At 36.6% G+C, this 27,470-nt stretch overlaps 1 protein-coding gene across 8 annotated transcripts in view; it reads left to right on the top strand.

Moving 5' to 3' along the window:
* Window positions 1-27,470, top strand: part of DISP1 (dispatched RND transporter family member 1) — a 202,440-nt gene that overhangs the window by 81,845 nt on the left and 93,125 nt on the right. For 3 of the 8 annotated variants that reach the window (XM_023632543.2, XM_070256030.1, XM_070256032.1), the window contains exon 2: window positions 16,091-16,153. The exons of 4 other annotated variants lie outside the window; for them this stretch is intronic. In XM_023632543.2, coding sequence (XP_023488311.1) covers window positions 16,108-16,153 — 46 coding nt within the window. In that variant the 5' untranslated portion in view covers window positions 16,091-16,107. Of the gene's footprint in view, window positions 1-16,089; window positions 16,154-27,470 lie in introns of those variants that run through there. One more of the 8 variants, XM_070256031.1, reaches the window with a different exon arrangement.

Here is a 27,470-nt window from a genome sequence, read left to right as displayed (position 1 = left end):
CATATGGTAGATCTATCCTTAATTTTCTGAGGATACTCCAAACTGCTTTCCATAGTGGCTGCACCAGTTTGCACTGCCACCAGCAGTGAACAAGGGTTCCCTTCTCTCCACACCCTCTCCAACATTTGTTGTTTCCTGTCTTGTTAATTATAGCCATTCTGACCGGAGTGAGGTGATACCTCATTGTAGTTTTGATTTGCATTTCCCTCATAGCTAATGATGTTGAGCATCTTTTCATATGCCTGTTGGCCATCTGTATATCTTCTTTGGAGAAATCTCTGTTCAGATCTTTTGCCCATTTTCTAATTGGATTGTTGGTTTTTTTGTTGTTGAGCTGTATGAGTTCTTTGTATATTTTGGATATTAACCCCTTATCTGATATATGGTTTGCAAATATCTTTTCCCAATTGTTAGCCTGTCTTTTCGTTTTGTTGATGGTTTCCTTTGCTCTGCAGAAGCTTTTTAGTTTGATGTAGTCCCATTTGTTCATTTTTTCTTTTGTTTCCCTTGCCTGGTCAGACATGGGACTTGAAAATATGCTGCTCAGACCAATGTCATAGAGCGTACTGCCTATGTTTTCTTCTAGAAGTCTCATGGTTTCGGGTCTTACATTCAAGTCTTTAATCCATTTTGAGTTGATTTTTGTGCATGGTGTAAGGGAATGGTCTACTTTCATTCTTTTGCATGTGGCTGTCCAGTTTTCCCAACACCATTTATTGAAGAGACTTTCCTTTCTCCATCGTATGCTCTTGGCTCCCTTGTCGAATATTAGCCATCCATAAATGTGTGGGTTTACTTCTGGGCTCTCAATTTTGTTCCATTGATCTGTGTGTCTGTTTTTGTGCCAGTACCATGCTGTTTTGGTTACTATGGCTTTGTAGTATAATTTGAAATCAGGGAGTGTGATACCTCCAGCTTTGTTCTTTTTTCTCAGGAATCCTTTGGCTATTCGGGGTCTTTTGTTGTTCCATATAAATTTTAGGATTCTTTGTTCTATTTCTGTAAAAAATGTTGTTGGAACTTTGATAGGGATTGCGTTGAATCTATAGATTGTTTTAGGAAGTATGGACATTTTAACAATGTTAATTCTTCCAATCCAAGAGCAATTTTTAATATCACCTATGAACTAAGTTAGTTGTGGATATTAAATAACTGATTGCCACCGCTTTCCTATAAATTGGTAGTTTGCTAAGCTTTTTTGTCAGTTGAAAACTAGTGTTCTTTTCAGTCTTTAAGAATGCAGTAGAATATTTGCAAAAAATGATACATGAATCTTTTAAAAGATATATATTAAACTTTGACTGAATGAAGTTCAACTACGGGGAGGGCCAGTCTGAAGTGGAAACAGCCTGAGGTGCAAAGCCATAGAATGCTACCATCTTAGCAAGGGGAATAGCCTGGGGGGGTGGGGTCTGGTTTCTTTTCACAATGGTATCCATCGGACAAACCCCAGCATCTGCTGGAGCCTTGTAGATGCTCAGTAAAGACCTTTGAAGGAACGAGGGAATTCTAAAAGCTTTGGGGTTACTTTTTAATTTTATAGACAAAGAAACTTAATCTAGAAACTGAATGGCTGACGCAGAAGCAGAGCTCAAGTTTCCTGATGGCCATTCAACACTTACTACATTTTTAAAAGAGGTTAATTTTATTCTTTTCAAGATCTGTAATAATTGGAACCAAGCCAAACATATATAATAATGAGATTTTTAGGCATACTGTTTCAATGAATTGACCATTATACTTGTGATTCGCATATTGTCTGTAAATAGGTAATTATAATGTTCTTGTGGAGGTGCTTAAACAGTTTTCTTTCTTGAGTGGTTAAAACATTTTTTCTTTGAATATTGTTTGTACTGTTAATTTGTTGGTAAACCCTTTGTGGAAGTTATGCAAAGATTCTTTTAGTAAACTCCTCTCTCTGGGCTATCATGAAGTCTGCATTCATTGAACGATATAGTATCTTTGACTTTAGTATGAAGGGACTTTAGAAATTATCTAGTTCAAGCAGTGTATTATTTAAAGGAAGAAATGGACCTCCGTGTAGTTAATTAACTTGTCAATGTCACATCAGTGGTTCATGGTAAAGCTAGAAATAGAGCCTGGGTTTTATGGTTCCCTGTCCAGGATATCTTTATTGTAAATAATAAACTTTTAACTACCACATAATATAAGAAGTCATTGTCTTTTGGTGCAGATTTATCTAGGCAGTGGTATCTGTTAAAATATAGGACATTGAGGGGCAGCCTTACCTGTAAAATTGGTTTAGAAAAAGAAGCTTTTCTCTTCTCCCTAGTGCTCAGGCCATTGTGTTGGTTGCAGAGGGAATTAATGCAAGGCAGACCTAAAGGGAAAGGAGCATTTTTTGGTGTTAGGTTTGGGCAAACACTTGGAAAGAGTCTATATGTCTCTCGTCTATCAAGAGGAAGGAGAATGATTATTAGGATTATGATGGTATGTCCATGCTGTGTAGTATTTTTGTAGGTATTAAAAAGACTGGGTTAGCTCTGTGTCTACTGTTTGAAGAAACAGCCATGATAGTGGTGAAAATTACAGAGTAATATGTATTATCTCATCAAAAATAAAAACCCTACATATATATATTTGTTTATATAGGAGATGTTTATATATGTTTGTTGATATAGGAGGTGTTTATATACATTTGAATGAGCATGGAGAAATAACGAGGCTGTTAGCGTGAATTATCTCATGGTCTGGGATTTGGTGGAGGAATTATTAACTCTTTCTTCATTTTTCATTATATTGTTTAATTTGTTACAAGAAGCATCTATTACTTTTGTTATTAAAGAGAGCTAATAAATAAAAATTAAAATCAATCTATAGCTTTGTGTATTTATGATATTTTTTTTAGTGGACTTAGAACAATGAAGGCAGTTAATAGAATTTCCCATGAAAGAAAAATACAGATTATCTGGTTACTGAGTGACTCTATTCTGGTAGTTTCTAACATACGGAAATTTTTCAGTAGTAAGATATATACAGAAAGGAATATAAGATAATTTTTAGATGTTTTCCCTAAGATCAAACTTTTCAAATGCTCATATTCTTGATTCAAGTAATGTTAAACATTTTAAATCTTATTTCAGAAATCTTTTGTATTTAGCAGTAAATGATTAAACTAGTATATTCACCAATAGAAGATGAATATTGTTTCCATGTGAAACCAAGCTAATAAATTCTCTTAATACCCTTGATTCAATTAAGACTTGAACCTTCCTTTTCTCAAGAAAGTATTGCTTAGTGTAATTAAAGTTTTTATTTAAAAAGGGAACAAATAGACTTTGCATTTTGTGAATTTTCCTAAGTTCTAAGGCTCTGAGCCTTTAGTAATTCTAAATAACTATAAATGCCCTTGTAATTTTCCAATGTTGGGGATGCGTCAGGTCCTAAGAGGTTGTTTGTTTATTTTAAATCACAGGTACTAATAAAAGAAGAATATTTTTGAATGTAAATATTTACTGGGAGTCTGTTAGTCATAGGTTTCGCATAGCACTAACAAAGCTGTTCTTCACATTAAATTTAAAAACTAGTCAATTCAAAAACTGTAAGAAAAATACCAGTAACAATTTGAGTGTATTTGGGATGGAGAAAACAAAGTACTCATTCTTTCCTTGGTTAAGGACTGTGTTGTAATCAATTACTTTGGTAGCAAGCTTTTAGTTTTTCATTAAAGTAGCACCAAGTTAATATCTTTAAAAGACCATGAGATTGTAACCAAGACCTGATTCAAGCACCACGTTTTTTTTAATTAATTAATTCTTTTGAGGAAGATTAGCCCTGAGCTAACATCTGCCACCAATCCTCCTCTTTTTGCTGAGGAAAACTAGCCCTGAGCTAACGTCCATGCCCATCTTCCTCTACTTTATATGTGGGACGCCTGCAGCATGGCTTGCCAAGTGGTGTGTAGGTCCATACCCGGGATCCCAACTGGCGAATCCTGGGCCACTGAAGCGGAGCATGCCAACTTAACCGCTGTGCCACTGGGCCGGCCCCTCAAGCACCACATTTTAACGAGGGAGTTTTTTCTCTCTGAGGAGCTTACTAGCTTGCAGAAATGAGCATCTGATCCAAAAGCTCATGATAACTTTAAGAATTAGTTGATTCAGGCTATGAAAGATCAAAATAAATTATCCATGATGAAACAATTATAATGAAAAATAGAAGGATCTTATCTTCTTCTTGATCTTGTCTACATTTTGAGAGATATAGCTTATAGGCAATTAAATTTGATTAGTAACTTTTTAAATGAAACTATTAAAGTTAACCCATCATGAAGAATTCTGACCACCTCTTATACCTACTATTATTTTAACTCTTAAGTGAAAATTAGGTAGTTATTGGGTCAAAGGAGACCATTAGTTTACTAATTTTGTGGAGGGAGTAAGGTGAAGATGGAAAATGAGAGAGAATTCTGACTTATAACAGGGTGGGGCTGTGGGGTCATTTAGCTTGGGCCTTATGTTCGTGGAGGGCCTTACATTTAAATGTTTATATTAGCTCCAATTAAGGTCATATATACAGTCATATGTTTTTTTATCTCTGTGTTAAAAACAAACCATCAAATATACTATAAATTATTTGAACTCTATTTTGGCTTTTTTCTCCCCCCATATACTAGGAGCCTAAAAAGAGTAGAAGCGGCTAGAGTCTCTGACCCCTTAGAGGGCAAGAGTACTTTAGGTAGGAAATAGCGTCAGAAGACATATAGATGTTAACACATAGATGCTTGTGATTATGAATTAAAATTAAAAGAGTTCTTGATCTCGCTATTGGATTTTAAGATATGTACGTGATTCTAAAGTTTGCCTGGAAGAAAAAAATATCTGAAAACAGACAGGAAAATTCTGCAAAAGAGAATTATTAAGGGAGACTTGATCTATCAGATAGCAAAATGGGATAATAACAATATCTACCTCTTATAGTTGTCATGAGAATTAAAGTGTATTATTTATTTAAAATTCTTAGAATAGCATCTGACACAGAACAAATGTCTAATAAATTTTTAACTACTTTTCTTACTTCCCTGATATGGATATTGATTTTATTTTGTAAACATTAATTGCTTGCTCTCTGTGTATGGGAAGAGGTATGGCTGATCAGTCATGGGGGGGAAGAAGAGAATAAGATTTAACTTCTGGAGTATATAATGTGATTTATCTTTAATCTTTAATAAGTAGATTAAAAATGAAACTGGACTACTAACACTTTGGTGAGCAATTTTGCATTTTCTATGCACAAATCCTTCTTACCAGCAATTTCACTTCTTAGTGAAATACGCTGGAAAAATTCCTACATATGTACGGGAGACATACATAAATAAGTTCGTTGTAGCATTATCTGTAATTGTAAAATATCAAAACTACCTAAAATCTATCAAAAAAGAATAGGCAAATAAATTTTAATGTCTTCATACTGTGGGATAAAATTTAGCAGTTAAAAAGAATTAAATAGAGCTGTGTATGAACATAAATCTCAAAAAACAGCACTGAGTTAAAAACAAAAGTTGCAGAATGATAGATACAATACGATATAATGGCATTTATATAAAGTTTGAAAACATGTGAAACAGTTCCTGTGTTATTTATGGATGCATATGTAGTAATAGTCTAAGATATACACGGGAATGAAAACCCCACATTCAAGGTAGTGGTTACCTCTTTGTAGGGAAGAAAGGGAGTCGAATTCCAGAATGTTCCCCCGGGACTCCACTTTGCTTGTAAAGTTTTATTTTTAAAAAAGGCAAATAAGGCAAAATTTTAAGATTTTTATAAAGTTGGGAAGCAAGTGCATGGGTATTCATTATATTAGTCTTTTTATTTCTCTTCTGTTTGAAGTATTTCACATACACACAAATTAAGATAGATATGTGGATGCTATGAAAGCAGCAAGAAGAGAGGGAAAGAATGTGGCCTCTGGAGTCAGAGAGGCATGGGTTTGTCCTGTCGCTGGTGCTTGTTTACTCTGTGGCCTTGGGCAGGTTGCTTTACCTCTCTGAGATGCCTACCTCATCTATGAAATGAGGATGATAATATCTCCATCCCAGTTTGTTGTGAGGAATAAATAATATACCTATAATGCCTTTTATAGTTCTTGAGATGTAGAAGTGCCAAGCACGGGGAATACAATATGAGCAGCAACAGGTATTGTCCCTGCCCTTACGCAACTTTAGAGTCTAAATAAATGATCAACCAATCACCCAAATTTAAATGGCACCTGTGATCTGTGTCTTGAAGGACAAGTGCAAGGTACTGTGAGTCTCTCTAATAGGGAGGATTGTGGACCACATATTTGTGTCCTCCCTAAATTCATATGTTGAAACCCTAATCTCCACTGTGATGGTGTTTGGAGAGGGGGCTTTTGGGAGATAATTAGGTCTTGAGAGTGGAGCCCTCATGATGGGATTAATGCTCTTACAGGAAGAGACAGGGCACAAGAGAGCTTGCTTCCTCTCCCCCGCCAGCCATGTGAGGAACCCAGGAAGGGGGCCCTCACCAGAACCCAACCATCCTGGCACCCTAATATCACCCTTCCAGCCTCCTGATGTGTGAGAGATCAATGTTTGTTGTTTCAGCCCCCCTGTCTATGATATTCTTGTTATACCAGCCCAAACTGACTAAGACAGGGGGATTTGGGCTAGATGGGAAGGTCATGAAAGGCTTCCCTGAGAAGGGCCTTAGAGCTAGACTTTGAAGAAAAGGAGCTGGAGCTCAGTGAAGAAGAGAGGGTCGAGTGGAACAGCCTGACGTGCTGTAGGGGGAGCACAGCCAGTAGAAGGAGCTGGAAGGAGGCCAGTGGAATGGAGCAGAGAAATGCAGGGGGAGGGTAGGGGAGCCAGATAAGACTGAAAAAGTAGGTATGAGCCAGATCTGCAGAATCTATAGCTTCTTTAGGCCCAGTTGGGTAATTTGGGTTATGAGGAGAGCAATTGGAAGACATGACTAGTAAGGTAGAGTTCCTTAAAATCAGAGTGAACAGAAGAAAAGTGTGAAGGAGAGTTTGGAAACACCTTTAAGCAATGGGATATTTTTAGGGAGTACTAGAAAATGATATGCTGAATAGGCCCAGAGCAGTCACAGCCGGTGTTGATGGGTTTTTGAAAGAAGGCAAGAATTAAGAGGCAGAAGCCCCATCCACAAACCAGTAGGTAGTTTGTTTTAACTTTTATGCACTTGGAAAAGAGTGTTGGTCACCCAGTAATCCTTTTTGCCAACAACTACGCACCTTCATGGTCATCTTCTTTAAATATAATAGAATCCTTTGTTGTACAGGGGCTAAGTTTATGCTGTATTGTACAAACACAAAGTTAAAGCTTCAAATAGATAGTGAAACAATATCAGGGAATGTAACAGTATTCTAAATAGATTCCATTGGGTATAACCACTGTTACCCAAATGACCAATGATACTCCCCCCACGACGTGCTTAATACATTAATGTTGTAAGTGTTTTCCGTGCATTAATGAATCAAACAAATCCTTGTTGAGGGTTTGCTATGTCCAAGGCGCCATGCTCTGTGTCACACAGTAGGTGATCAGGAGTGTCTTTTGGTGCTCGCTGCGCAAGATCGCCCCTCTCCCTCCCTCTGCTGTGGAGCTGCTCGCCTTCATTTCTGAGCCATTTCGCATGTTGCCTCCAGCAATAAAGGGGAGACCAGAAGTTGGATGAGAGAAGGAGAGAGGATGTGGGCTGGCTTTCAAAAATAGATTAAAAAAAGAAAAAAAATCTCATTCCTCATTGGTCACCTTGAGAGGATACTAAGGGAGCAACTTGTTATTCTGAAAACTGGTAAGTAGAGGAAAAGAATCAAGGACTTAAAGTAGAAGTTAAAAAAATAGAAAAGTACAAAGATAAACATTTTTTAATGCTTAAAATTCTATTATAGAAATGAACCTTAACTAGTTCCCTGTTGATGCATAATTTGTTTCTATTTTCTCCTTCTCCCTCTTCTTCCTCCTCTTTTTCTTCTTTTCTCCTTCACTAAATAAAGAATGGTGCAACAAATAGCCTTGTATATTTTATTTTGATGAACTTTTAGGTTAGTCATAGTGTCAACTCCTGTGGCAATGGGATTTCTGAGTTAAAGTGTATTTTTAAAGGCGTATTTATAAAATACATTAGTAACTGTTCCTGTGTTGTCCTCTAGAAAGGTTGCGCCAGTTTGTTTTACCTCCTATGGGTCTGACAGTGTGCATTTCCCCACCTTTGCCAGGATGAGGTATCAGCAAACTTAAATTTAGCCCACGTGATAAGTCAAACTAGCATCTGAATGTTTTGATTTGAATTTAATTTAGTTATGAGGAAGTTAATTTGAATTTATTATTACTATTATTATTATTATTATTATTTTTGGTAAATTGTTCACATTTTTAGCTAGTGCTTTTAATTATTCATTTCTAAGCAGGAGCCTTAGGTTTAACGCTTAGGTTGGCTCCAGGGTACTCTGGTTTCCGTTATGCTCACAGACATTTGGCTTATGAGGAGGCAGTGGGTGTTACAGAAAGGTCTCTAGGGGAGGGGATATGCTCTGATTAGCTCTGTGGTGAATCGTGAATTATTCTCAGCATAGATGCCCTATGTGGAAAATAAGGATTAGAATGATCAACTCAACAATTTATGGATGAAGCATTTTTGTAAACCCTAAAGTAGTGTAGAAATATAGCATGTTTTTTTAAAAATAAGTTTACTGACTTTTGAAAGCAAAACCTTCAAATGTTCTGTTTAATTCTTAGAAAGATCTGTAAGGGAGCTTCTGTAATCTTAAAAAATTAATTTCTGGAAAGCTGAGATCTGCCCCTTAGTATTACTAGCATTATAATTTTTGGGGGGGTGGCGCTCAGAACAAAAGAAAGCTCTGCAAAAGGTCTGGGCTGCCATGCAAGCTGCTCTGGCACTTGGGCCATGTGATCCAGCAGACCCAGAATAATGTTTCACCAAATATCTGGACACCATGGTCAGCCAAACTGACACATAAAATTAACTGTCACAAAGACATTAAAAACTATGAACAAGGAAGGAATAGGCTTCATTATTAGATCATTTAGTAAGTTTCACGCAATAGATTATTTAAAAAGTCCACAAAAATTGGGGAGGGCCTTTTCTTCACAGTTAAGTTGTGACTTTAATGCTTCAGGTAAACTGAGGATTCTCTCAACTGCATTTGTTAAAGAGAACTAGCATTCTAATTTTATGTGTAAGGAGGCTAAGTGTAAATACTTGCTTTGGGGTAGAAATAAAAGCAACATTTTAATTAATGTATGTTTATTTAGCAGATTGGTTTTTTGTTTTTTCTTCTCTCCTTTTGAGCAGTTAAAGACTGCCCTTTAATGGATTAGAGGCCCTAATAGTTTTACCTTGTACTGAAATTAGCCCTCTCAGAGAAGGACTTTTGAAGAGTATTAGTTTTTAAATTGTGCTTGTTAGTAACATTTGTTTAAAAACAGAATTGTTTAATATCTTAAGTGACAGTCCATCCTCTGGCAATAAGACACCTGGCTTAGTTGTTTATGACCTCAGTGAAATATTTTTACTTTTCCATTTCCTTTGCTGTATAAAATATGTTGAAATGCTTTAAACCCAAACAAGCACACTTGATGCCCATTTATCACACTTGAGTGTGTTTAGCATTGTTGTTAAAGAGTGAGGAGCACTGTGTTGGTGAAGGAGGTAGGAAGGGTGAAATGAGTGACATATGGCCTGGTTTTCAGTAGCCTCGTGTGATGTCATGTGATGACTTAAAGGACTGGTAAAGAAATTTTGGAAATAGATAAGGAATATCCATATATTATAGAATTTTCGATTTCTGCAAAATGTATTATCTACATTTTCCCTTATGAATTATGAAGAATATATTTTAAACTTAAAGTCATTTTTTAGGGCATAAAACATAAAGCAAGCTAGTATTACTGTGGTTGCATCAAAAATGACGAGATTGAGGGGCCGGCCGGTGGCGCAGCGGTTAAGTTTGCATGTTCCGCTTCGGCGTCCCGGGGTTTGCTGGTTCAGATCTCAGGTGCAGACATGGCACTGCTTGGCAAGCCATGCTGTGGTAGGTGTCCCATGTATAAAGTAGAGGAAGATGGGCACGGGTGTTAGCTCAGGGCCAGTCTTCCTCAGCAAAAAGAGGAGGATTGGCAGCAGATGTTAGCTTAGGGCTAATCTTCCTCAAAAAAAAAAAAAAAGATGAGATTGATATCCATTCAATATTAATTGTTAAAAATACAGATTGATACAGAAAAGACCAAAATCTTAATAGACAAAAAGGCATTTCACAAAAGAGGATGTATATATTACTAGTATATAAATAAAAAAGATTTTATTTCCCTGGTAATCCAAGAAATGTAAATTCAAAATAGGATACTGTTTTCACCTATTTAGATTAATGAAATATATTTTAACACTCCATGTTGTTAAGGATTTGTTGAAATGAACATTCATGCCTTGCTTGTGGAATATAGATGGGCATGACATTCAGGAGAGCAACTTTATAACATGTATCAAGACTGCACTTCCAGGAGTCTTAAGGAAATAGTAATAAATATGCAAAAAAAGGAGTCGTGTACAAAGATATTCGTTGAAGTAGTTTTTTTATAATAACAAAAATCAGAAGCAATCTAATGTTCAATCATGGGGGAATGTTTGAACAAATTAGGAGGTATCTATATGATGGAATATCATGCAACCGTTACAATTTCTATTTATGAAATTTAAGTTATCTTGAGAAAGTGCTTGTTATGATATTAAATGGGGAGAAAGCAGAAAGCACAATCTCAATTATATTTTAAAAAGAGAAACAGACATGGGCATATACAGGACTGGAAATATATGCGCCAGGATGTTAAGCTGTGTTTGGGCTTTGGGATCACGGGTGATTGTTCTTGCACTGTTTGTCTTTTTCGGTGTGGTCCAGTTTTTCTTCAGTATGCATGTACTACTTTTGTAATCAGAAAGAGAGTAAACATTATTTACTTAAAATCACTTGCACATTGCCATGCTAGGGAATGCAGTCTGCTCAGGCCTTTGTAGCAGATTCCTTTTCTGTGAGGAAGGATATTTATCACAGGGAAGAACTTAGGTTCTTTAAAGAGAGGGCAACATTTTCCTCTTTGAACTAGTCAGGGATAAAGATGGTTCTGTGGAATGTGTGGCTTTCCTGAGCGTGGACAGAGAAGACTACATATATGTAACTTAATTAATAATCATCCTAAAATATAATGTCTGGAGGAGTTCTAGAAAAGTGTTGTATATAGGAAAATTGGTTTTAACTTGTTTGGCTTTGAGAAAACTGACATGCCTGCTATATCCCACTAAAGCAGAACTTGTCAGTTTCCTTTAGAGTTGTTGATAAACATTTCGGTTGTTCACATTAATGGATTTTAGTAAAGGGACAAGATGTTCAGACAAGTGCTTTTATTTTCTCTTCCTTCTTGCAGTTCTCTTTACAATATTGAGGAGAGCCATGTTTGCAGCTCCATAATGGATTTATTGACAGGAGCCTGTTGTCATTAGGGTATAGTTTGAGATTGTGAAATTAGCAACATAATATTTTCAGTTGTTATGCTCAAAGGTTTTTAAAAGTCCTTTATACCTTTAGTTTTGGTTTAAAGGAAAAGTGCTGCTTTGACAATCTTTAATTTTACATTTTGGAAGGGACACAAATGATAGTCCTATTTTTAAAAGAGTGGACTGGAACAAAGTGTTAAGTGAGTACCTTCATATATATTTATAAGTGTTTATGGATCCAACATGTACACATAAAATAAGACTGTTGTACCAAATTAAAACATTTAGGAAGGCAGTTAACAAGATTGGACCAACAAAAGGGAAATTTTGAGGTTGGGAGGTTTATAGACTTTTAATGATTAACATTTAGAAAAACGGCAAGCATTTTCTTTTCTATAGAATTGGAATGTTGACAGATCTGTAAAGGAAGTGCCAAATGAACATACAAGGAATTATCTGATTTCTATCTGAAATTGACATGGAGAAGTCTCAGATTTTCTTAACATATAGAGTCATGTTGTGAGATAGTCAAGAATAAAATAATTGTACACTACAAATCATTTTAAATAAAATGTACATCGCAAATAAAAATCACAATTTTATTTCTCAATGATTTTGTCTCATCTTCTAAGATTTAGCTTCTAGATTTAAATCCTCCTGGAAGGCGTGTGAATTGGCCTTTTCTCCCAGAGGCTCCTCCAATCGCCTGTGCATGGAGGAGTGGTTCCTTGTCCTGTGTTAGTCGTCCGGGAGGGCAGGTTTTTAGAGGAGCTCCATACACTGACAGAAGGAGCAGGAAATTAAAGTTTGGTGGGATCTTCTCTTGTCTGCATTAGATTTAAAGTATCTTTGTCTAGAGAGGGAAGAAATATTGAAAATTTGCAGGTTAATGTAAAGGGACTAAATTTTTCTCTTTGTAACTTTATGAATGAATAGAGAAAAATATTCTCTGTGTATTTCCTTTGTCCTAGTTTTAAAACTTCCTATTTGTTTTATTTTTGGGTCATTTTCATTTCTCTAACTTGATTTTCTATGGAATTTGAAAAAACGAAGAAAGTGTTTTATGACAGAATTATATAAATTCCTTGTCTTCTTATGACAGGCTAAACCTACTGGAAATAAATGATGATGATGACAATGTTAACATATTGTCATGTGAAACATCAGCATAGTGTATCTGTATACATATTTAGAAATTAATATACAGTGAAAAAATAAAAAGTTATTAGAGCAGTTAAAAAGGATACAGTTTTGCAAAAAAATTTTTCAGAAAGAATGTTGAGTTCTATCACATATAAAGACTATAGTGAAATATCTAAGATGATGGTTGGACCAGCCTTTAGAAAAAAAGTATATAGAAAACATATATATATATAAGATATATGTATATATATATATATATATATATATATATAAAAGATATATATATATCCACTTGGCAAAGAAACTTATGGGATAGTACCATTAATTAAAGAAATGCCAGCTAAAATAAGATAGGAGAATAATTTCATGTCTTTTAAACTAATATTTTTTGTTTTCTAAAGAAGATGATAAGGCCCAGTGTTTGTCACGTGTGTAGAGGGCAATTTGACAATGCAATTTAAGCACCATAAATATGTTCATATCCTCTGACCCAGTAATTCCAAGCATGGAAATTTATCCTCAGAAAATAATTTAAAAGACTAAGAAGAAGAAAGCACCAATAATAACCAAGGTTGTACAAATGTACAAAGTTTTTTATAGAAACATTACTTTTGTTCAGTCTTCACATTTACCAAAATAAAGATCATACATTGTTTAGAGACAGATTGCAAGAGTTACAAGAAATAGTTCCATAGGCATAAGCATATGCAGATTTGTTAATTATACACATATAGTTGTATGTACTTGCAAAAGGTTCATCGGAAATAGATAACAAGGCTCTGGAAATGCACCATGTGTGGTGTTACAATTCTATACTTAAATAAGGAAAATCTACAATATGCTACATTTGCTTACAAGTAGACAAAATATAAAATAGATCTTCTATACTAAAATAGAGGGTGATCACACTTTATAAGGTGAGAGGGGCTCTGATTATAAGGAAAGCTACTAGACTGAGCCCTTTGAAGACAAGAACTCATACTGCTTACTCATCATGGTAGCCTAGTAGAATACCTGTTCTGTAGTTGGCTCTCAGTAAAAAATTACTGTTTGGGTCTGTTATTTTTTTAATCAAAATCTTGGTTGCTGATTAGCGTCCTCAAACTCCTGTTGGGTGACTGCATCAGAATCACTTGGGCTATTTAAAAATACAAATTCCTAGGTTTCCCTCCTCTGGAATTCTTACATATTCACTTGGGCGCAGGAACGTTTTTTTTTTTTCCTCCCCAAAGCCCCAGTACATAGTTGTAGATCCTGGTTGTTAAGTCCTTGTAGTTCTTCTGTGTGGGATGCTGCCACAGCGTGGCTTGATGGGCAGTGTGTAGGTCAGCATCCAGGATCTGAACTGGCGAACCTTGGGCTGCCAAAGTAGAATGCGAGAACTTAACCACTACGATACTGGGCCAGCCCCCCTTTATTTTTAACTTTTAATTTTGAAATACTTTTAAACCTTCAGAGAATTTACAGAGAGTTCCCAGTGACCCTTCACTTAGCTTTTCTTCATGTCATCTTGCATAACTATAGCACAATTATTAAAACAAGGAAAGTAACATTGTTATAATACCATTAACTGGTCTATAAAACCTATTTAAATTTTGCCAGTTTCCCCATTTATATCCTTTCTGTGGCCCAGAATCTAATCCAGGATCCCACATTGCACTAAATTGTCTTGTCTTCCCAGTCCCTTTCAACCTGTAATAGTTCCTGTCTTCTTTATCTTTCATGACCTTGGCAATTTTGAAGAGTACTTTTCAGCATTTTGGTAAAAATGTCCTTCAATTTGGGTATGTCTGATGTTTTCTCATAGTTAGATTGAGGCTATGCATTTTTGGCAGAAATATCACAGAAGAGAGGCTGTACCCTGTCAGCGCATCCTATCAGGGGGTATCTGATGTCAATAGGTCTTATTACTGGGGATGTTAACTTTGACCACTTGGTTAAGGTGTCTGCCCAGTTTTTTATTCTGTAAGGTTACTATTTTTCCCTTTGTAATTAATAAGCATGCTGTGGGGAAACATTTTGAAAATACCCTGTTTTTCATCAAAAGATGCAAATAGTACCATTAGGCAAACACCACAGTAATAATGTTGTAGGCAAGAGCCACAGTGGTTTGATGACTATGCAAATATCCTGTTTCTCATCAAACCATTGTGACTCTTGCCTGCAACAATTATTACTATGGTATTTGCCTAATTTTTTATTTCCACCATTCCTTGTACATTCAATAATTGCAAAGCTACTGTAAAGAAAAATTATCCCTTCTCCCTCATTTATTTATATCAATGTGGCCTCATGAATATTCATTTCATTTTCTGGGTTTTAATCGAATACCATTGTTAATTTATTTTGTTGCTCAAATTGTTCCAGCCTTGGCTGTTGTGAGCTCCTTTGAATTGGCTTTTTTCTGCTTTCCATATTTTTTTAGCATTTGTTTGTATTTTAGCACTTCTTGAGACAACACAAGATATTCCAGACTCATCTTATATTTTTCCTGCAACAGCCCTAGAGCTCCAAGGGGTCCTCGTTTCTTTTATCGGAGAATGGTATTTAGAAACCAAGCTCTGGGTGCTGGATGTGCTCCTTGCTACTTGGCTATCATTGCTTCTAGGCCCTTTCAGGGGACAGAGCTAGGAAATATGTGTATATATACCAACACATCTACACATGTGTATTTGTTTCAATAGCCATCAGTACATATATATTAAACACTGAGTTCCTACCTCTGAGTCAAATCCAACAAGATATGGTTCTTTCTAACGTTTCCCCTTGTCTTATTTGTAACTTTAGCAGTGAGGAACCTGGTTCTCATTATCTACAATATATTTACTTATTTGTTTAAACCTAGTGTACACACAAAGCAGTGGTTCTCAACTGGAGGCAGTTTCATCCCCCAGATGAACACTGACAATGTCTGGAGACAGTTTTGGTTGTCACAACTGGGGGAGAGGGGAATACTAATGGCATCTAATGACTAGAGCGTGGGAATGGCCTAGGCACCCTACAATGCACAGGACCTCCACCGCAACCAAAAATTATATGGCCCAAAGTGCCAAGGTTGAGAGATCTTGACAGAAGTAGTTTCAGAATTGCTAGCCTATACCCCTGTGAATGACTAACTAGAATATAGTACTTGTGTATGCTTCTTCTTTTCTTTTGTCTTACAGTATGCAGTCAAAACAGTGTTATCCGAAGTTTATTAGGGTTAGTTCTTTCCTTCCCCACCCCATTCAGTTTGATTGTTATTCATTTATAATACAGTTAGCATCATTTGTTCCTGTTTGAATTCAGTTTGGGGTTTTATTTGTTTATTTTGTGAGTATGTGAAACATCATGGTTCTAGAGTCAGAGCAGTGTAAAAAGGTGTAATCAGAGAAGTGGGAATCTATTCTTTAAAAGTACTCCAGATGATTCTGATGTTCACCTGTTTTCAGAACCACTGGTCTAGCTCATGGGCTTTGAAGTCAGACCTGAATTTAAATCCAGTCTCTTATCAGGTATGTAATGTTGGGTAAGTTACTTTCCCTCTCTGAGCTTCTGATTCCTACTTCTAAGGACTGTTGTTAGGATATAAAAATATGTATGGAACTTTTATCACAATGCCTGCAGAGTGGGATCCCAGATGATAGCTCTATGCTTTGTTTCATCTATGCATGTAGCAAATGTTAATTGCATTGCTACTATGTACTTAGGCACTTTACCATTGACCAGCGATACAAAAGAACTAAGATAGGGTTCATGACTTTGAGTAGTCCACATTTTAGGCACTCACAGCAGTTTTGCAGGAAATACAATGACTGTTTCGTACGTTGATGTGCAATGTAAAGCGGCTAAGATAATAGTAAATTGTGATTTTATGGAAGCTTTTCTCTAGAAAGCCTAACTAATGCAAACTATGTATGTATCTCTCTGGTGAACTATTGTGATAAAAAAAAATCTAAAGAAACATAGTTATGTGTCTCTGACTCTCTCCAATGTAAGTAATTTGGGGCGTTTACAAATGTCTAGTTATCAGACCATTTGAAGTTGAATTCTTTAGTGAATGCCTATAGACAGGTGTTAAGTGTTCTTAGATACTAGACATTCAAGTGATTTTTAAAGTATATATATAAACGTTTTAGAACAGTGCTTCTCAATTTTAATATGCATACAGATCATCTGGGGATCTAGTTAAAAAGCAGATTTGGAGTCAATAGATCTGGAGCGGGGCCTGAGAATCTGCATTTATAACGTGCTCCCAGCAGATGCAGCTGGTGTGGATCGCACTTTGAGCTACAAGAGTTTCTTCCATTGACTTTAAAGTCATACTTTCTGGCTTTGAATCTCAATTCTTCAACTTATTAGATATGTGCCTGTTGATGATTAATTTCATTCTATGTGCCTCTTGTACCTTGGGGTATTAGCTATTGAAGTCACCACTTACAGCGTTTTAACCTTTTAAATTAACACTCAGTACATGAAAGCAAATGTCTAGCAACTAATGGGTGGAATTGAAAAACAAGTGTCGTGATTTGTTAACGAACCAAAGATGTGCATTTGGATCTACATATTATTTGTGAGATTTTTTTCCCCAGTGTGACAGCCACTAAAACTAAAGTACCCAAATAACCTGAAATTAGAACCAGACTTGCAAATCACTTTATCGCAGAGGATTAAATCAAGGTTTTTTTTAAAAAAAGCATGTATAATAACACTGTTCTTACTATATTGATATATGAATAATTAATAAAATAATGTTTTAGTGAAATAGTTTGAACCATTAATAAATAAAATAGAGTATTATTCATCTGTCCTTTTAAAACTTTTAATTTATATGTGTTTGAATTTACTTAACTTTTTGGTATAAAAGTACATTTCTATAATTTATATTCTAAATTGGGGGTATGTGCTCAAGAATACTTTGCTCATGAGGGGTGGAAGAAAAAAGTTTCGATTCTACTGCTGTATAGCACAGAAAAGATGAATTTCTTTTGAAAAAAAAATTAAGGGCGGGTGTTAATAATTTGCTACTTTGACTAAATAAAACTCTCCTTAGAGCGTTTCCAGGGTATCTGATATTGAGAACTCTTTGTGACCACTTGATGTGGTTGAGTTTGAATTTGGTTGGACCCTTCACTAAATACTAAATATCTGTGGCAACACAGGATCCCTCCTGTCCCCCCCACCCCACCCCACAACAGAGGGTAGGGCATCTTAAATTTTAAGTGACTAATTAGTGTATTACATTCATGAAATTAAGTTGTCCTAGTCCCAATTAATGAGAGTTCTGGGATCTGCAAAACAGAAAATAATTATTATAGGGATGTGGCTATAAATTAAATGAATTAACTACCCAGGCACTGTGGAAATGTGAGCTGTTTAGGTCTCACTTATCCTAAGCCCACATCTAAATCTCTGATATGCTGCTTTTTCCTAGCATTGCCCTTTAAATCTTTGCCTAGTTGTTTCCTACTCTCTAAGCCAGAGGTTCTCAAACTTTTTGATCTGTAGAACCCTTTGGGCTCTTAAAATTGGTTGAGGACCTCAAGGAGCTTCTGTTTATGTGAGTTATATCTATCAATCTTTACCATGGTAGAAATTAAAACAGAATTTTAAAATTTTCATTAATTCGTTAAAAATAAAACTATTACTGGTTAACATGAATAACATATTTCATGAAAAATAACTGTATTTACCAAAGTAAACAAGTAGAGTAGTGACATTGTTTTACATTGTTTACAGATCTCTTTAATGTCTGGTTTAATAAAGGACAGCCGGGTTTTCCTGTCTGCTTTTACATTCAATCTGGTGCAACATCACACATCATGTAGCTTCTAGAAAGCTCCATGGGACACTCGTGAGAGAATAAGAGTGAAAAAGGCACATAATGACTTAATATTGTTTCATGAAAATAGTTTTGACCTTGCAGATCCCTTGAAAGGGTCTCTGGACCCCCAGGGGTTTCAAGTCTTCCTCAGCTAAGGAAGGAGTTGCCATGGCTGTCTATGGCCTGCAAAAGGCTCAGTCTACTTCTCTGAAGAGATCTGGCGGGGGCATAATCAGGGTACATCCGTCCCCTCTGTTTACTCTCCCTGATTATGTCATGGTTTGATTCTCAAATTAAACTTCCGTGGCACTCTGCTATCCCACAAGCTGCCTAGGTTGTGTCTCGGCCAAGTACGGTAAAAGTGGTCTTTTCCAAGGTGTTGAAAAATGATGTTTAACAGGTAGAATTTGCTCAGTTTTTAGGTATTCTCTTGTACATTGTTCATATCTATTATTACTTTTGTTAGTAAACATTAGATGGCAAGACAAATGAACAGTTAAATCATATTATTATTAATGCAAGACCTTAAGATGATCATGTAAAATTCATGTTTGTTTTTCGTTGTGATATATAGGCCCTTGGTTGAGTTTCCTTAAAAAATACGTGCACAGTAATATTGTCTGCTAGGAAATTCTTCCTAGTTTGCATGACAGAATTAAATATATCTTGTTTTATGGTGCCTCACAGAGTCAGCGTGCTCTTTCATCAAGAGCACCATGATTTTCTGGTAGTCTGTTGTACGAATGTGGTTGAAAACCCCTGCAGAGGGCAACTTGGAAGGAGACGTAGAGGCCTAACTGATGTATGTGTTATAGCGGTAGAGCCCTCCACCTCAGCGATGGGGAGACACAGGGGAGGGAGAAGACCTTCCAGTGATGCCTCTTCGACTCAGATAATGGAGCTGATGCGTACGTTCCTTTTATGTTTCTCCTATACGTCTTTCTGATGCCGATGGCAGAGAGCGAGGCACTGGAAATCTGAATAGTGAGACAGAAGCAGAGCAACATTCTGACGTTTATTGGGTAACACTCCTGGTGACAGGAGCAGCTACCACACCTCTTAGCACTTGTTTTGTATGCTATCAGATTCAGGTATTTATGCGTTCAAGAAATGTTTATTGAATACCTACTACGTGCTTTAAAATTACATTGACAAAGTCAACAAAGCCCCAAACTTATTTTCAGACAGTGCTCCAGTGACTGTCTGAAGACAAAGTTGAGATCTCTGGTAAATAATCCCTGCATGTCTTCCTTAAGGAGGATTAACTTAGTATAGGAGGCAACTGAGCACGAATGTGGCTGGCTGGGGGCCAGCTCTTTGAAGTTCCTTCGCTTGCACAGACTAACCCCGTCAATTCCAAAGGTATAGGAAGCTGGAGCACACTTTGATGTCAGAACTGTTTTGAGAGACCATCTTATGTTGCGTTTCCTTTGAAGCAGAGTGACTCAAGGCAGTCTTTGCTTGCATAGGGCAGTCATTTGACATAGAAAGCCTAGAAAGAAAAATCCTTTGCCAAAAGGGAGTTGAAAATAGCTACAAGTGATTTGAAACATCATGTTTGCTTAAAGAGTTTCGAGAGAGATCATTTGGAGTTAATCTGGTTTACTGAAAGGCAGAGGATTAGTTGTTCAAAATGCTTCCTTATGGGAGTTTACAGTTCGATGTAATGCATCTCTCAGAATTCTTTGGGTGCTGGCATCTTTAACTGCAGGCACATCTGGGAAGGCCAGTTTATTGATAAATGCACAACTATATGTAAACTCAAAGTATGTAGTTGAGCTATTTTAAAAAGCCAGCTAAAAAGAATTTTTGTGTGGGGAAGAAAATAATCAAAGAAGCTGAAGGTTTGGTTTCAGAGATACCAAGTTATCAGATTTCTTCCGTGATGTCAGGTTCATGGGAAATTGGAGACTGAAAGCTGGTGTGTGTTATCCTCTTACACCTTAAAATGTTGCTTGTTAAGACAGGCACATTTTTGAAATACTTCTTTGAATACTTGAAGTTTCCTGCCTCTTGTTATCCTTCTGATTGGCTGTTCTTGTGATCATAGCTAGAGCATCTGGACATTTTTCAGCTAGTTGAGGTTAAAGGAGACTTGTCAAGGTATTTTCTTCTCCGTTACTCTTAAGTTCATAGTTCAAAATACTTGTTAGTTTCAGGCATAATATTTTCCTGAACTGGCTAATTATATTTGTAAATAATATTATAATATAAATATAAATAACTGGTTGTGTTTTTAATGTTTTCATGTTCAAAATAATGATGTTTTTGAGAATGGACACGGAGCGTTTGTCCTGATTTAGTAGGTTGGAATGGGGTTTGGACATCATAACAGCAGAGAAATGACATTGCTGACCCATTATCATTTGATTGTTTCAAACACTAATCTGAGTCACTGATTCTGGGCTCAGATGAGGGGTTCACAGTTTGGGGTAGATTTGCAAGTGGATCTGCCTGAATGTTAGGAGCAAGTTGGCGTTTCATACCAGTTGTTTCATTTAGCTTTAATGAAGCTAGAAGATTTAGCTTTATAGACTTACCCAAAATAGTCATAACACGGCCCTACTTGAGTTTCCTCTATTCACGATTCTAAGTGACGGGTGTGCAATGGAGGGAAAGGTGCACTAGTAATTTTTTGTTTTTCTTTTTTGAGGAAGATCAGCCCTGAGCTAACCACTGCCAATCCTCCTCTTTTTGCTGAGGAAGACTGGCCCTGAGCTAACATCCATGCCCATCTTCCTCTACTGTTTTATACATGGGATGCCTACCACAGCATGGCTTTTGCCAAGCAGTGCCTTGTCCGCACCTGAGATCCGAACCGGCGAACCCGGGGCCACCAAGAAGTGGAACGTGCGCACATAACTGCTGCGCCACCAGGCTGGCCCCCAAGGCCCACTAGTAATTTTTAAGTTTAGATGTACTAAGCCAATCATAATAACCATCACATGTGAAATACAGGCTGGCTACTACATGGATGTGAATGAGATGGAGCAAATGCCTACATATGTATATATACATATATATTGAACAAACCATCTTTTAAAAAGTAAAAACATCAAGCTGTTACATATGTTGGACAATACAATCTTAAGAAGGAAAGAATTTTTTAAAGTAAAATTTTCTGTGGTGGTCTTACTGAATGAAAAGGGTTCTAAGTTCTACTTTTAGTAAATTTTTTCTGGAACAAGGGAATGCTGAGCGTGGGGCAGTATGAAAATGAGGAAATTAGAATGTCCAAAATGATGGGAGAGTCTGTTTTAAATTTTGAGATTTTCGGTGTTTTTATCAGGTATGTGTTCTGATAGCAGAATAAATTTTGCTGCACGTTGAAGATAGCAGACAAACCAGAAAGTGTTTGAATAATCCTTATTTTCTCCCACAAATTGGGAGAGAGTAACTAAATCTTCCTAAACATCAACAATGTTAACTTTTATCAGGACTATGACAATTTTAAGGTTTCTTCTTACGTTATTTTAGTGACAACCTTATCGTGAGTAACTGGTTATGTTCAGTTTATAGGGGTTTTTGTTTTCCTATTTGAAAGACTTTTAAAAGTTTCCTTAGTTTATTTAGTTGCCAACTTATTTTTTAACCTTGAAACATTTAAGATAAATACTTTTTTTCTGAGATCCTAACTCTTTTTAAAAATACATTTTATACTTTGAGCAGCGTATATTTTGTATTTCTGATACGGTGTATTTTGGGAAGGGGTGTTGTAAGTTAAGAATGAGGGAAGAAAAAACCCTCGCAATCTAAGTCAGCTTGTATTAAATGAATTGATGTTTAATCCCTCAAAAGCCAGGGTTTGTGTGTATCTAGTTCCCCCGTATGCCTTGTCTGTTGAACTGATTGATGATTGGTGAATCTGTTTTCCTCCAATAAGTGCTTCTCTGCAATTCCTAAAGAGTCCTGTTTAAAAGGAACTCTTTCAAGAGATTTTCTGATTAAAGGTGACAGAATGCAAACAGTAGAACTTGGAAACTATCTTTTGGCTTTTGTCATACTGTTTTTCTTCCAAATGTAGTTTTTAGCTGGTTTATCATTTTCCCCATGTAACTATTTTTCTCATAATCATAACCACATATTACTACAACTACATGAAATATATATGCTTTGGGGCAAAGGCTACAAGAAGCATAGAAAAAGGAAAATACCTATTATGCTAGAGACATGGGAGAATGGGTGAAAATAATTTTAAAACATTTCTTAATGTTGTTAGCATTACTTCAGCAACATGTAACATTCAAAGGAAGACAATTTTCATTTTTGCAAATCTTGAAAAAAACTCTGTCAGCCTTTTCCATTTTGCTGTTTCAGAGCAGAAACTTTAATGAAGAAAGAAATGAAAATTTTTTATCTTCATTCCCTGAATTTAAATCATTTTGAGATTAGTCATAGCTGAGAGCTGTGCCTTTTGAGTTCTTTTGCTTGCAAATATTCTTAAATATTAAATATCAAGTGGCAAGCAGAAGTAAGTTGATGAATAACATATTGTTATGAAAAAAGATTTCCTTTAGTATATAGAAGGTTACAATCTCCAAACTTTTAATATTTTTTCAGTGATTATAAGCTTCCTTATAATGAAATGCCGGTCAGTATTAAATAGGCTCATTCATTCATTCATTCATTCATTCAATAGATATAATTATCAGTTGCTTTCTATATCACCAACTTTCTATATGTTGAGCACTGGAGATACAATCAATAGTGAGCAAAACAGTCATGGGTTCTCCTCTTGGAGTTTGCTTATGCATTAGTTCATTTGGTAGATAATTATTGAACACCAACCACGTGCCACGCACTGTTCTACAAGCTGCAGTTACACTCCATGGAGGGAGAAACAAGCAATAAATAAGTACATAAATGGATGAGTAAGATGATTTCAGGTAGAGATCAGAGCTTCAAAGACAGTAATACAAGGAGAACTAATGTACCTGGTCTGCTCTGTTTTATAGACTAGTAGAGGAGATAAACATTAGTACTATTAATCACCCAGATAAGTATGATAAATGCCATCAGTGAAAAGTAAAGAGAGCTGTGAAACCATGCAGGCGAGGGAGGTGGGGACTAGTCCATTTTGAGGGAGTCGGGGAAGACTTCCTGGAGGAAGAGACATTTGAGCTAAGATCTGGGCGATGACTAGGTATGTTAGTTTCCAAGGGCTGTCATAACAACTGCCACAGGGAGGTGGCTTCAAAAGCAGGTGTTTATTGTCCCACAATTCTGGACACTAGAAGTCTCAGATCATGGGTCGGCATGGTTGGTTCCTTCTGAGGGTTTTGAGGGAGAGTCTGTTCTATGCCTCTCGTAGGTTCTCGGGATTTACTGACAGTCGTTAGTGTTCCTTGGCTTGTAGAGATCACATCACGCTGATGATCTCGGCCTTCATCCTCACATGGTGTTCTCCCTATGTGCATGTCTGGGTCCAAGCTTCCCCTTTTTATAAAGACACCGGTCATGTTGGATTAGGGATCCACCCTACTCCAGTATGACCTCATCTTAATGAATTACTCTACATTAGCCCTATTTCCAAATGAGGTCACATTCTGAGGTCCTGGGGGTTAGGGCTGCAAAATATGAATTCTGGAGGGACACAGTTCAACTCCTAATGCTAGGAGTTTGCAAAGTGCAGAAGAGGGCGGGGGGTGGGGGTGGGGTGCTATTTTTCAGGAAGAGAGAACAGCATGTGGAAGGTCTTGTGTTAGAAAGAGGCATGGCTCATTTAAGGAATGCAGTGTAGCGGAAGCATGGAGACTTGAGAGCAAGGGTGGAATGAGACAAATTGCAGAAACATTCTGAAGGGAGAAGGGATAGAGAGGACCTCGTGACCAGCTGAATGTGGTGTCAGGGAAGAGAGGATAATCAAAGGTAACTTCCTACAGCTCTAGTCGTGTTGAGTTAAAGTGCTTTTGCCACTTCCAGGTAAAGAGATCCAGTAGAGAGAAATTTGTATCTGCAGATCAAGAGAGGCTGAAGCTGCAGATAAGGATTTGGGAGTTAACTGCATTGCAGGTCAAAGTTAACTAACATCACTCAGAAAGAGTGTTTTTAGGTGAGAGGGCTGGACTAGAACCTTGAAAAGCACCCATGTTTAAAGAAGAAGCCAGAAGAAAAAAGCCAACAAAAAGAGCAATGTGCAGTAAAAAAACCCTGATGGAATACTGCTTGAAAAACCAAGTTAGAAGAGAGTTTTCAGAAAGAGGGACTGGTTAATGGCATCAAGTACTACACAGAGGTCACGGAGAATGAAACCTGAAAAGAGATCTCATTTGCCAATTTGCGGTCGTCAGCAACCTGTAGTAAAACCAGGTTCTGTAGAATGGTGAAAGTGGAAACCAGGTTTTTGTGTGTTGAGGAGTAAAAGGTAGTGAGGAAGCAGAAAGAGTAAATATATTTATGTACTCTGTGTGTATATACTTGTACTGTAAATGTATAGTAGATACACTAAGAATTGGCAGTGAAGGGAAGAGGATAAGGAGGGGACACAAAAGCTTTAGAAGATGGCATGATTGAAAGGCAAGAGCAGACAATCAATGTGGGTAGTGGTGTGGGGAGGGTGGGGAGATAAAGATACGTAAGAGAAATGTTTCCACGTGGGATTTGCTCCCTTTTTTCCAGGTCCCAAATGGTGGAAAAATCAGAAAAACAGGGAAAGTATTACAATTCTCCTGTAAAAATTAAGGCTTTGTAATCAAGACAGAGATTGCTAATTTAAAGGAACCCTATAATATCAAGTCCAAAGCAAGAGCAGGAAATAGCACAGGGAGTCTCAGATTAAGATGGACATTTCTGGGAACTTGAATAGGAGCATGTAGGAGAGAAAAGTTCACAGTCATTCTTGCTTGTGGCTGTTGCCATGTATTAGTGTATATTCCTAGCCCTGTCTACTGCTAATAGTGAGTCATTCTTGCAAACAAAATGAATATTGATAGGTTTATTCACATAGTATATGTTGTTTGATCCCAGTGAGCAGTGTTCCGAGAAATAACAAGTTTCACCAGCAAAATAAGTTCTTAAACTGGTAATTTGGGCAGGTAATTCTGTGTAATGCTATTAACCTGGCTAGTAGATTGGAATGTTACATTATTCAAATGCTGTCTAATGATGTTTGCTGAGGGTTTCCAGTGTTGGATATTTGCTGCCAACTACAATTATTTGTAAATACTTTAGTAGAATAAATGCAAAGAGAAGATGTGAATGTGGCTGTGGAATACTCCAACATGATATGAGAAAGTGATCTATAGTCTGAATTAGCAAAGCAATACTGACTCTCGTAGCGAAACCAAAATCAGGGCAAGCAGACAAAATAATTCCATTGTTAGGAAGTAAATGTGCTTAAGAGAAGTAAAATGTACCGAAATGCCCAACACAGAGATCACACCGTCTGTGCAAAATGAAAGAAATTTTTTCTATGTTTGGAGTATTGGTCATGAAACAAAGATCAAGACTCTTACTGTTTTGTGTGTTTCAAAATTTTCATTTAAAAAATGATGACTTTTATATACCAAATATTTGTAGTATTATCTTTCAATTTTTAAATGATTTCTTTTGGACCTTTGTGTTAATGTTCACTTAATGTTTTCTGTTATTAGATATCTAAATCAGGTACAGATCATTTTTACATGTTACTGAAATATATAATTGTGTCATAATATACTGGTTGATAATAATAATTAACCATGTCTTTATTATTAAATCTCGTGTTACAGAAAACCTCTGAAACTTTTAGCATAATCCTATCATAGAAAAATTATTCAATGTATATGTAGTTATTGTCACTCATTATTTAAAAACATAAGTGTATGAAAAATACAGAATAACTTGTGATGTTGAGAATTCCTGGGGATTCCAATTTCTTGTTTCTGGGTCCTAAAGATTCAGAAACACTGCCTAAGACACTGATTTGATCCAAAAGCTAAGATTAAGGACACAAGTAGAAAAATAAGCATCTGAGTAGGGACATATTTTCTTCTCCTTCCTTTCTGGGATGGAACTAAGGATGTGTAGAAATATGGATGAATTTCAAAATCTAAAGGATGGTCTCAGTTTTCTCTCTAAAGAAGGAATGAACTCATACTTCTTGATTGTGTTGGGCAAACTGGCTGACCTAGGATGCCAGGGCTGGTGATTATGGTCTGGAACAGCTGACCAGGGCTGAGGCTAAGGAGGCACCATCCAGTTGAAGGCCAGCTGAAGCATATCAGGGAAATTCTGAAAGGCCTTTTATGGAGCTAGCCCCTTGGGGACTTTTGCTACTGTACTCATTCCAAGTATTTAACTGAGTAACAATCAACTTAGAAAACTAATTCAGCACAATTTAGTATTCCCTGGGCTTATATGTATTGGTTTAAGAATAACTCATCATTTAAAAAAACAATACTCCTTTTTTCAATCTGTGAGTTCCTATTCCATTATGAAGGGATGCTGGGAAAACATCAGCATCAGCAGTTGCCCCGGTTCTGACTCCTTATACCAAGACAGAGGAAATAATGTACACTTTACCTCTTTAAAAGACCATGATTGATAGACAAATAGATCAATGGAGCAGATAGAGTCTAGAAATAGACCCACATATATATGGTCGATTAATTTTTTAGCAAAGGTGCCAAGGTAATTCAAAGGAGAAACATCAGTCTTTTCAATGTAAGATTCTGGATTAACTTGATGTCTTGGGGGTGGGGAGACTAACCTTGATCTCTGTTTCACAGCAAACACAAAAATGATCAAAAAATAAATCATAGACCTAAATGTTGTAAAACCTAAAACCAAAAGTTTTAGAAGAAAACAGAGAAGATCTTCATGACCTTAGGGTAGGCAAAGATTTCTTTCTTAGTCCATTCAGGCTGCTTAGTCCATTCAAAATGCCACAGACTGGGTAGCTTAGAAACCACAGAAATTTAGTTCTTACAGTTCTCCAGGCTAGAGGTCTGAGATCAGGGTGCCAATGTGGTCAGGGGAGGGCCCTCTTCCAGATCTTAGACTTCTCCTGTATCTTCACATGGTGGGAG

Source organism: Equus caballus, chromosome 30, assembly GCF_041296265.1.
Source record: "Equus caballus isolate H_3958 breed thoroughbred chromosome 30, TB-T2T, whole genome shotgun sequence".
In the NCBI taxonomy this organism is placed as follows: Eukaryota; Metazoa; Chordata; class Mammalia; order Perissodactyla; family Equidae; genus Equus; species Equus caballus.
This window is presented reverse-complemented; position numbering and strand designations above follow the sequence as displayed.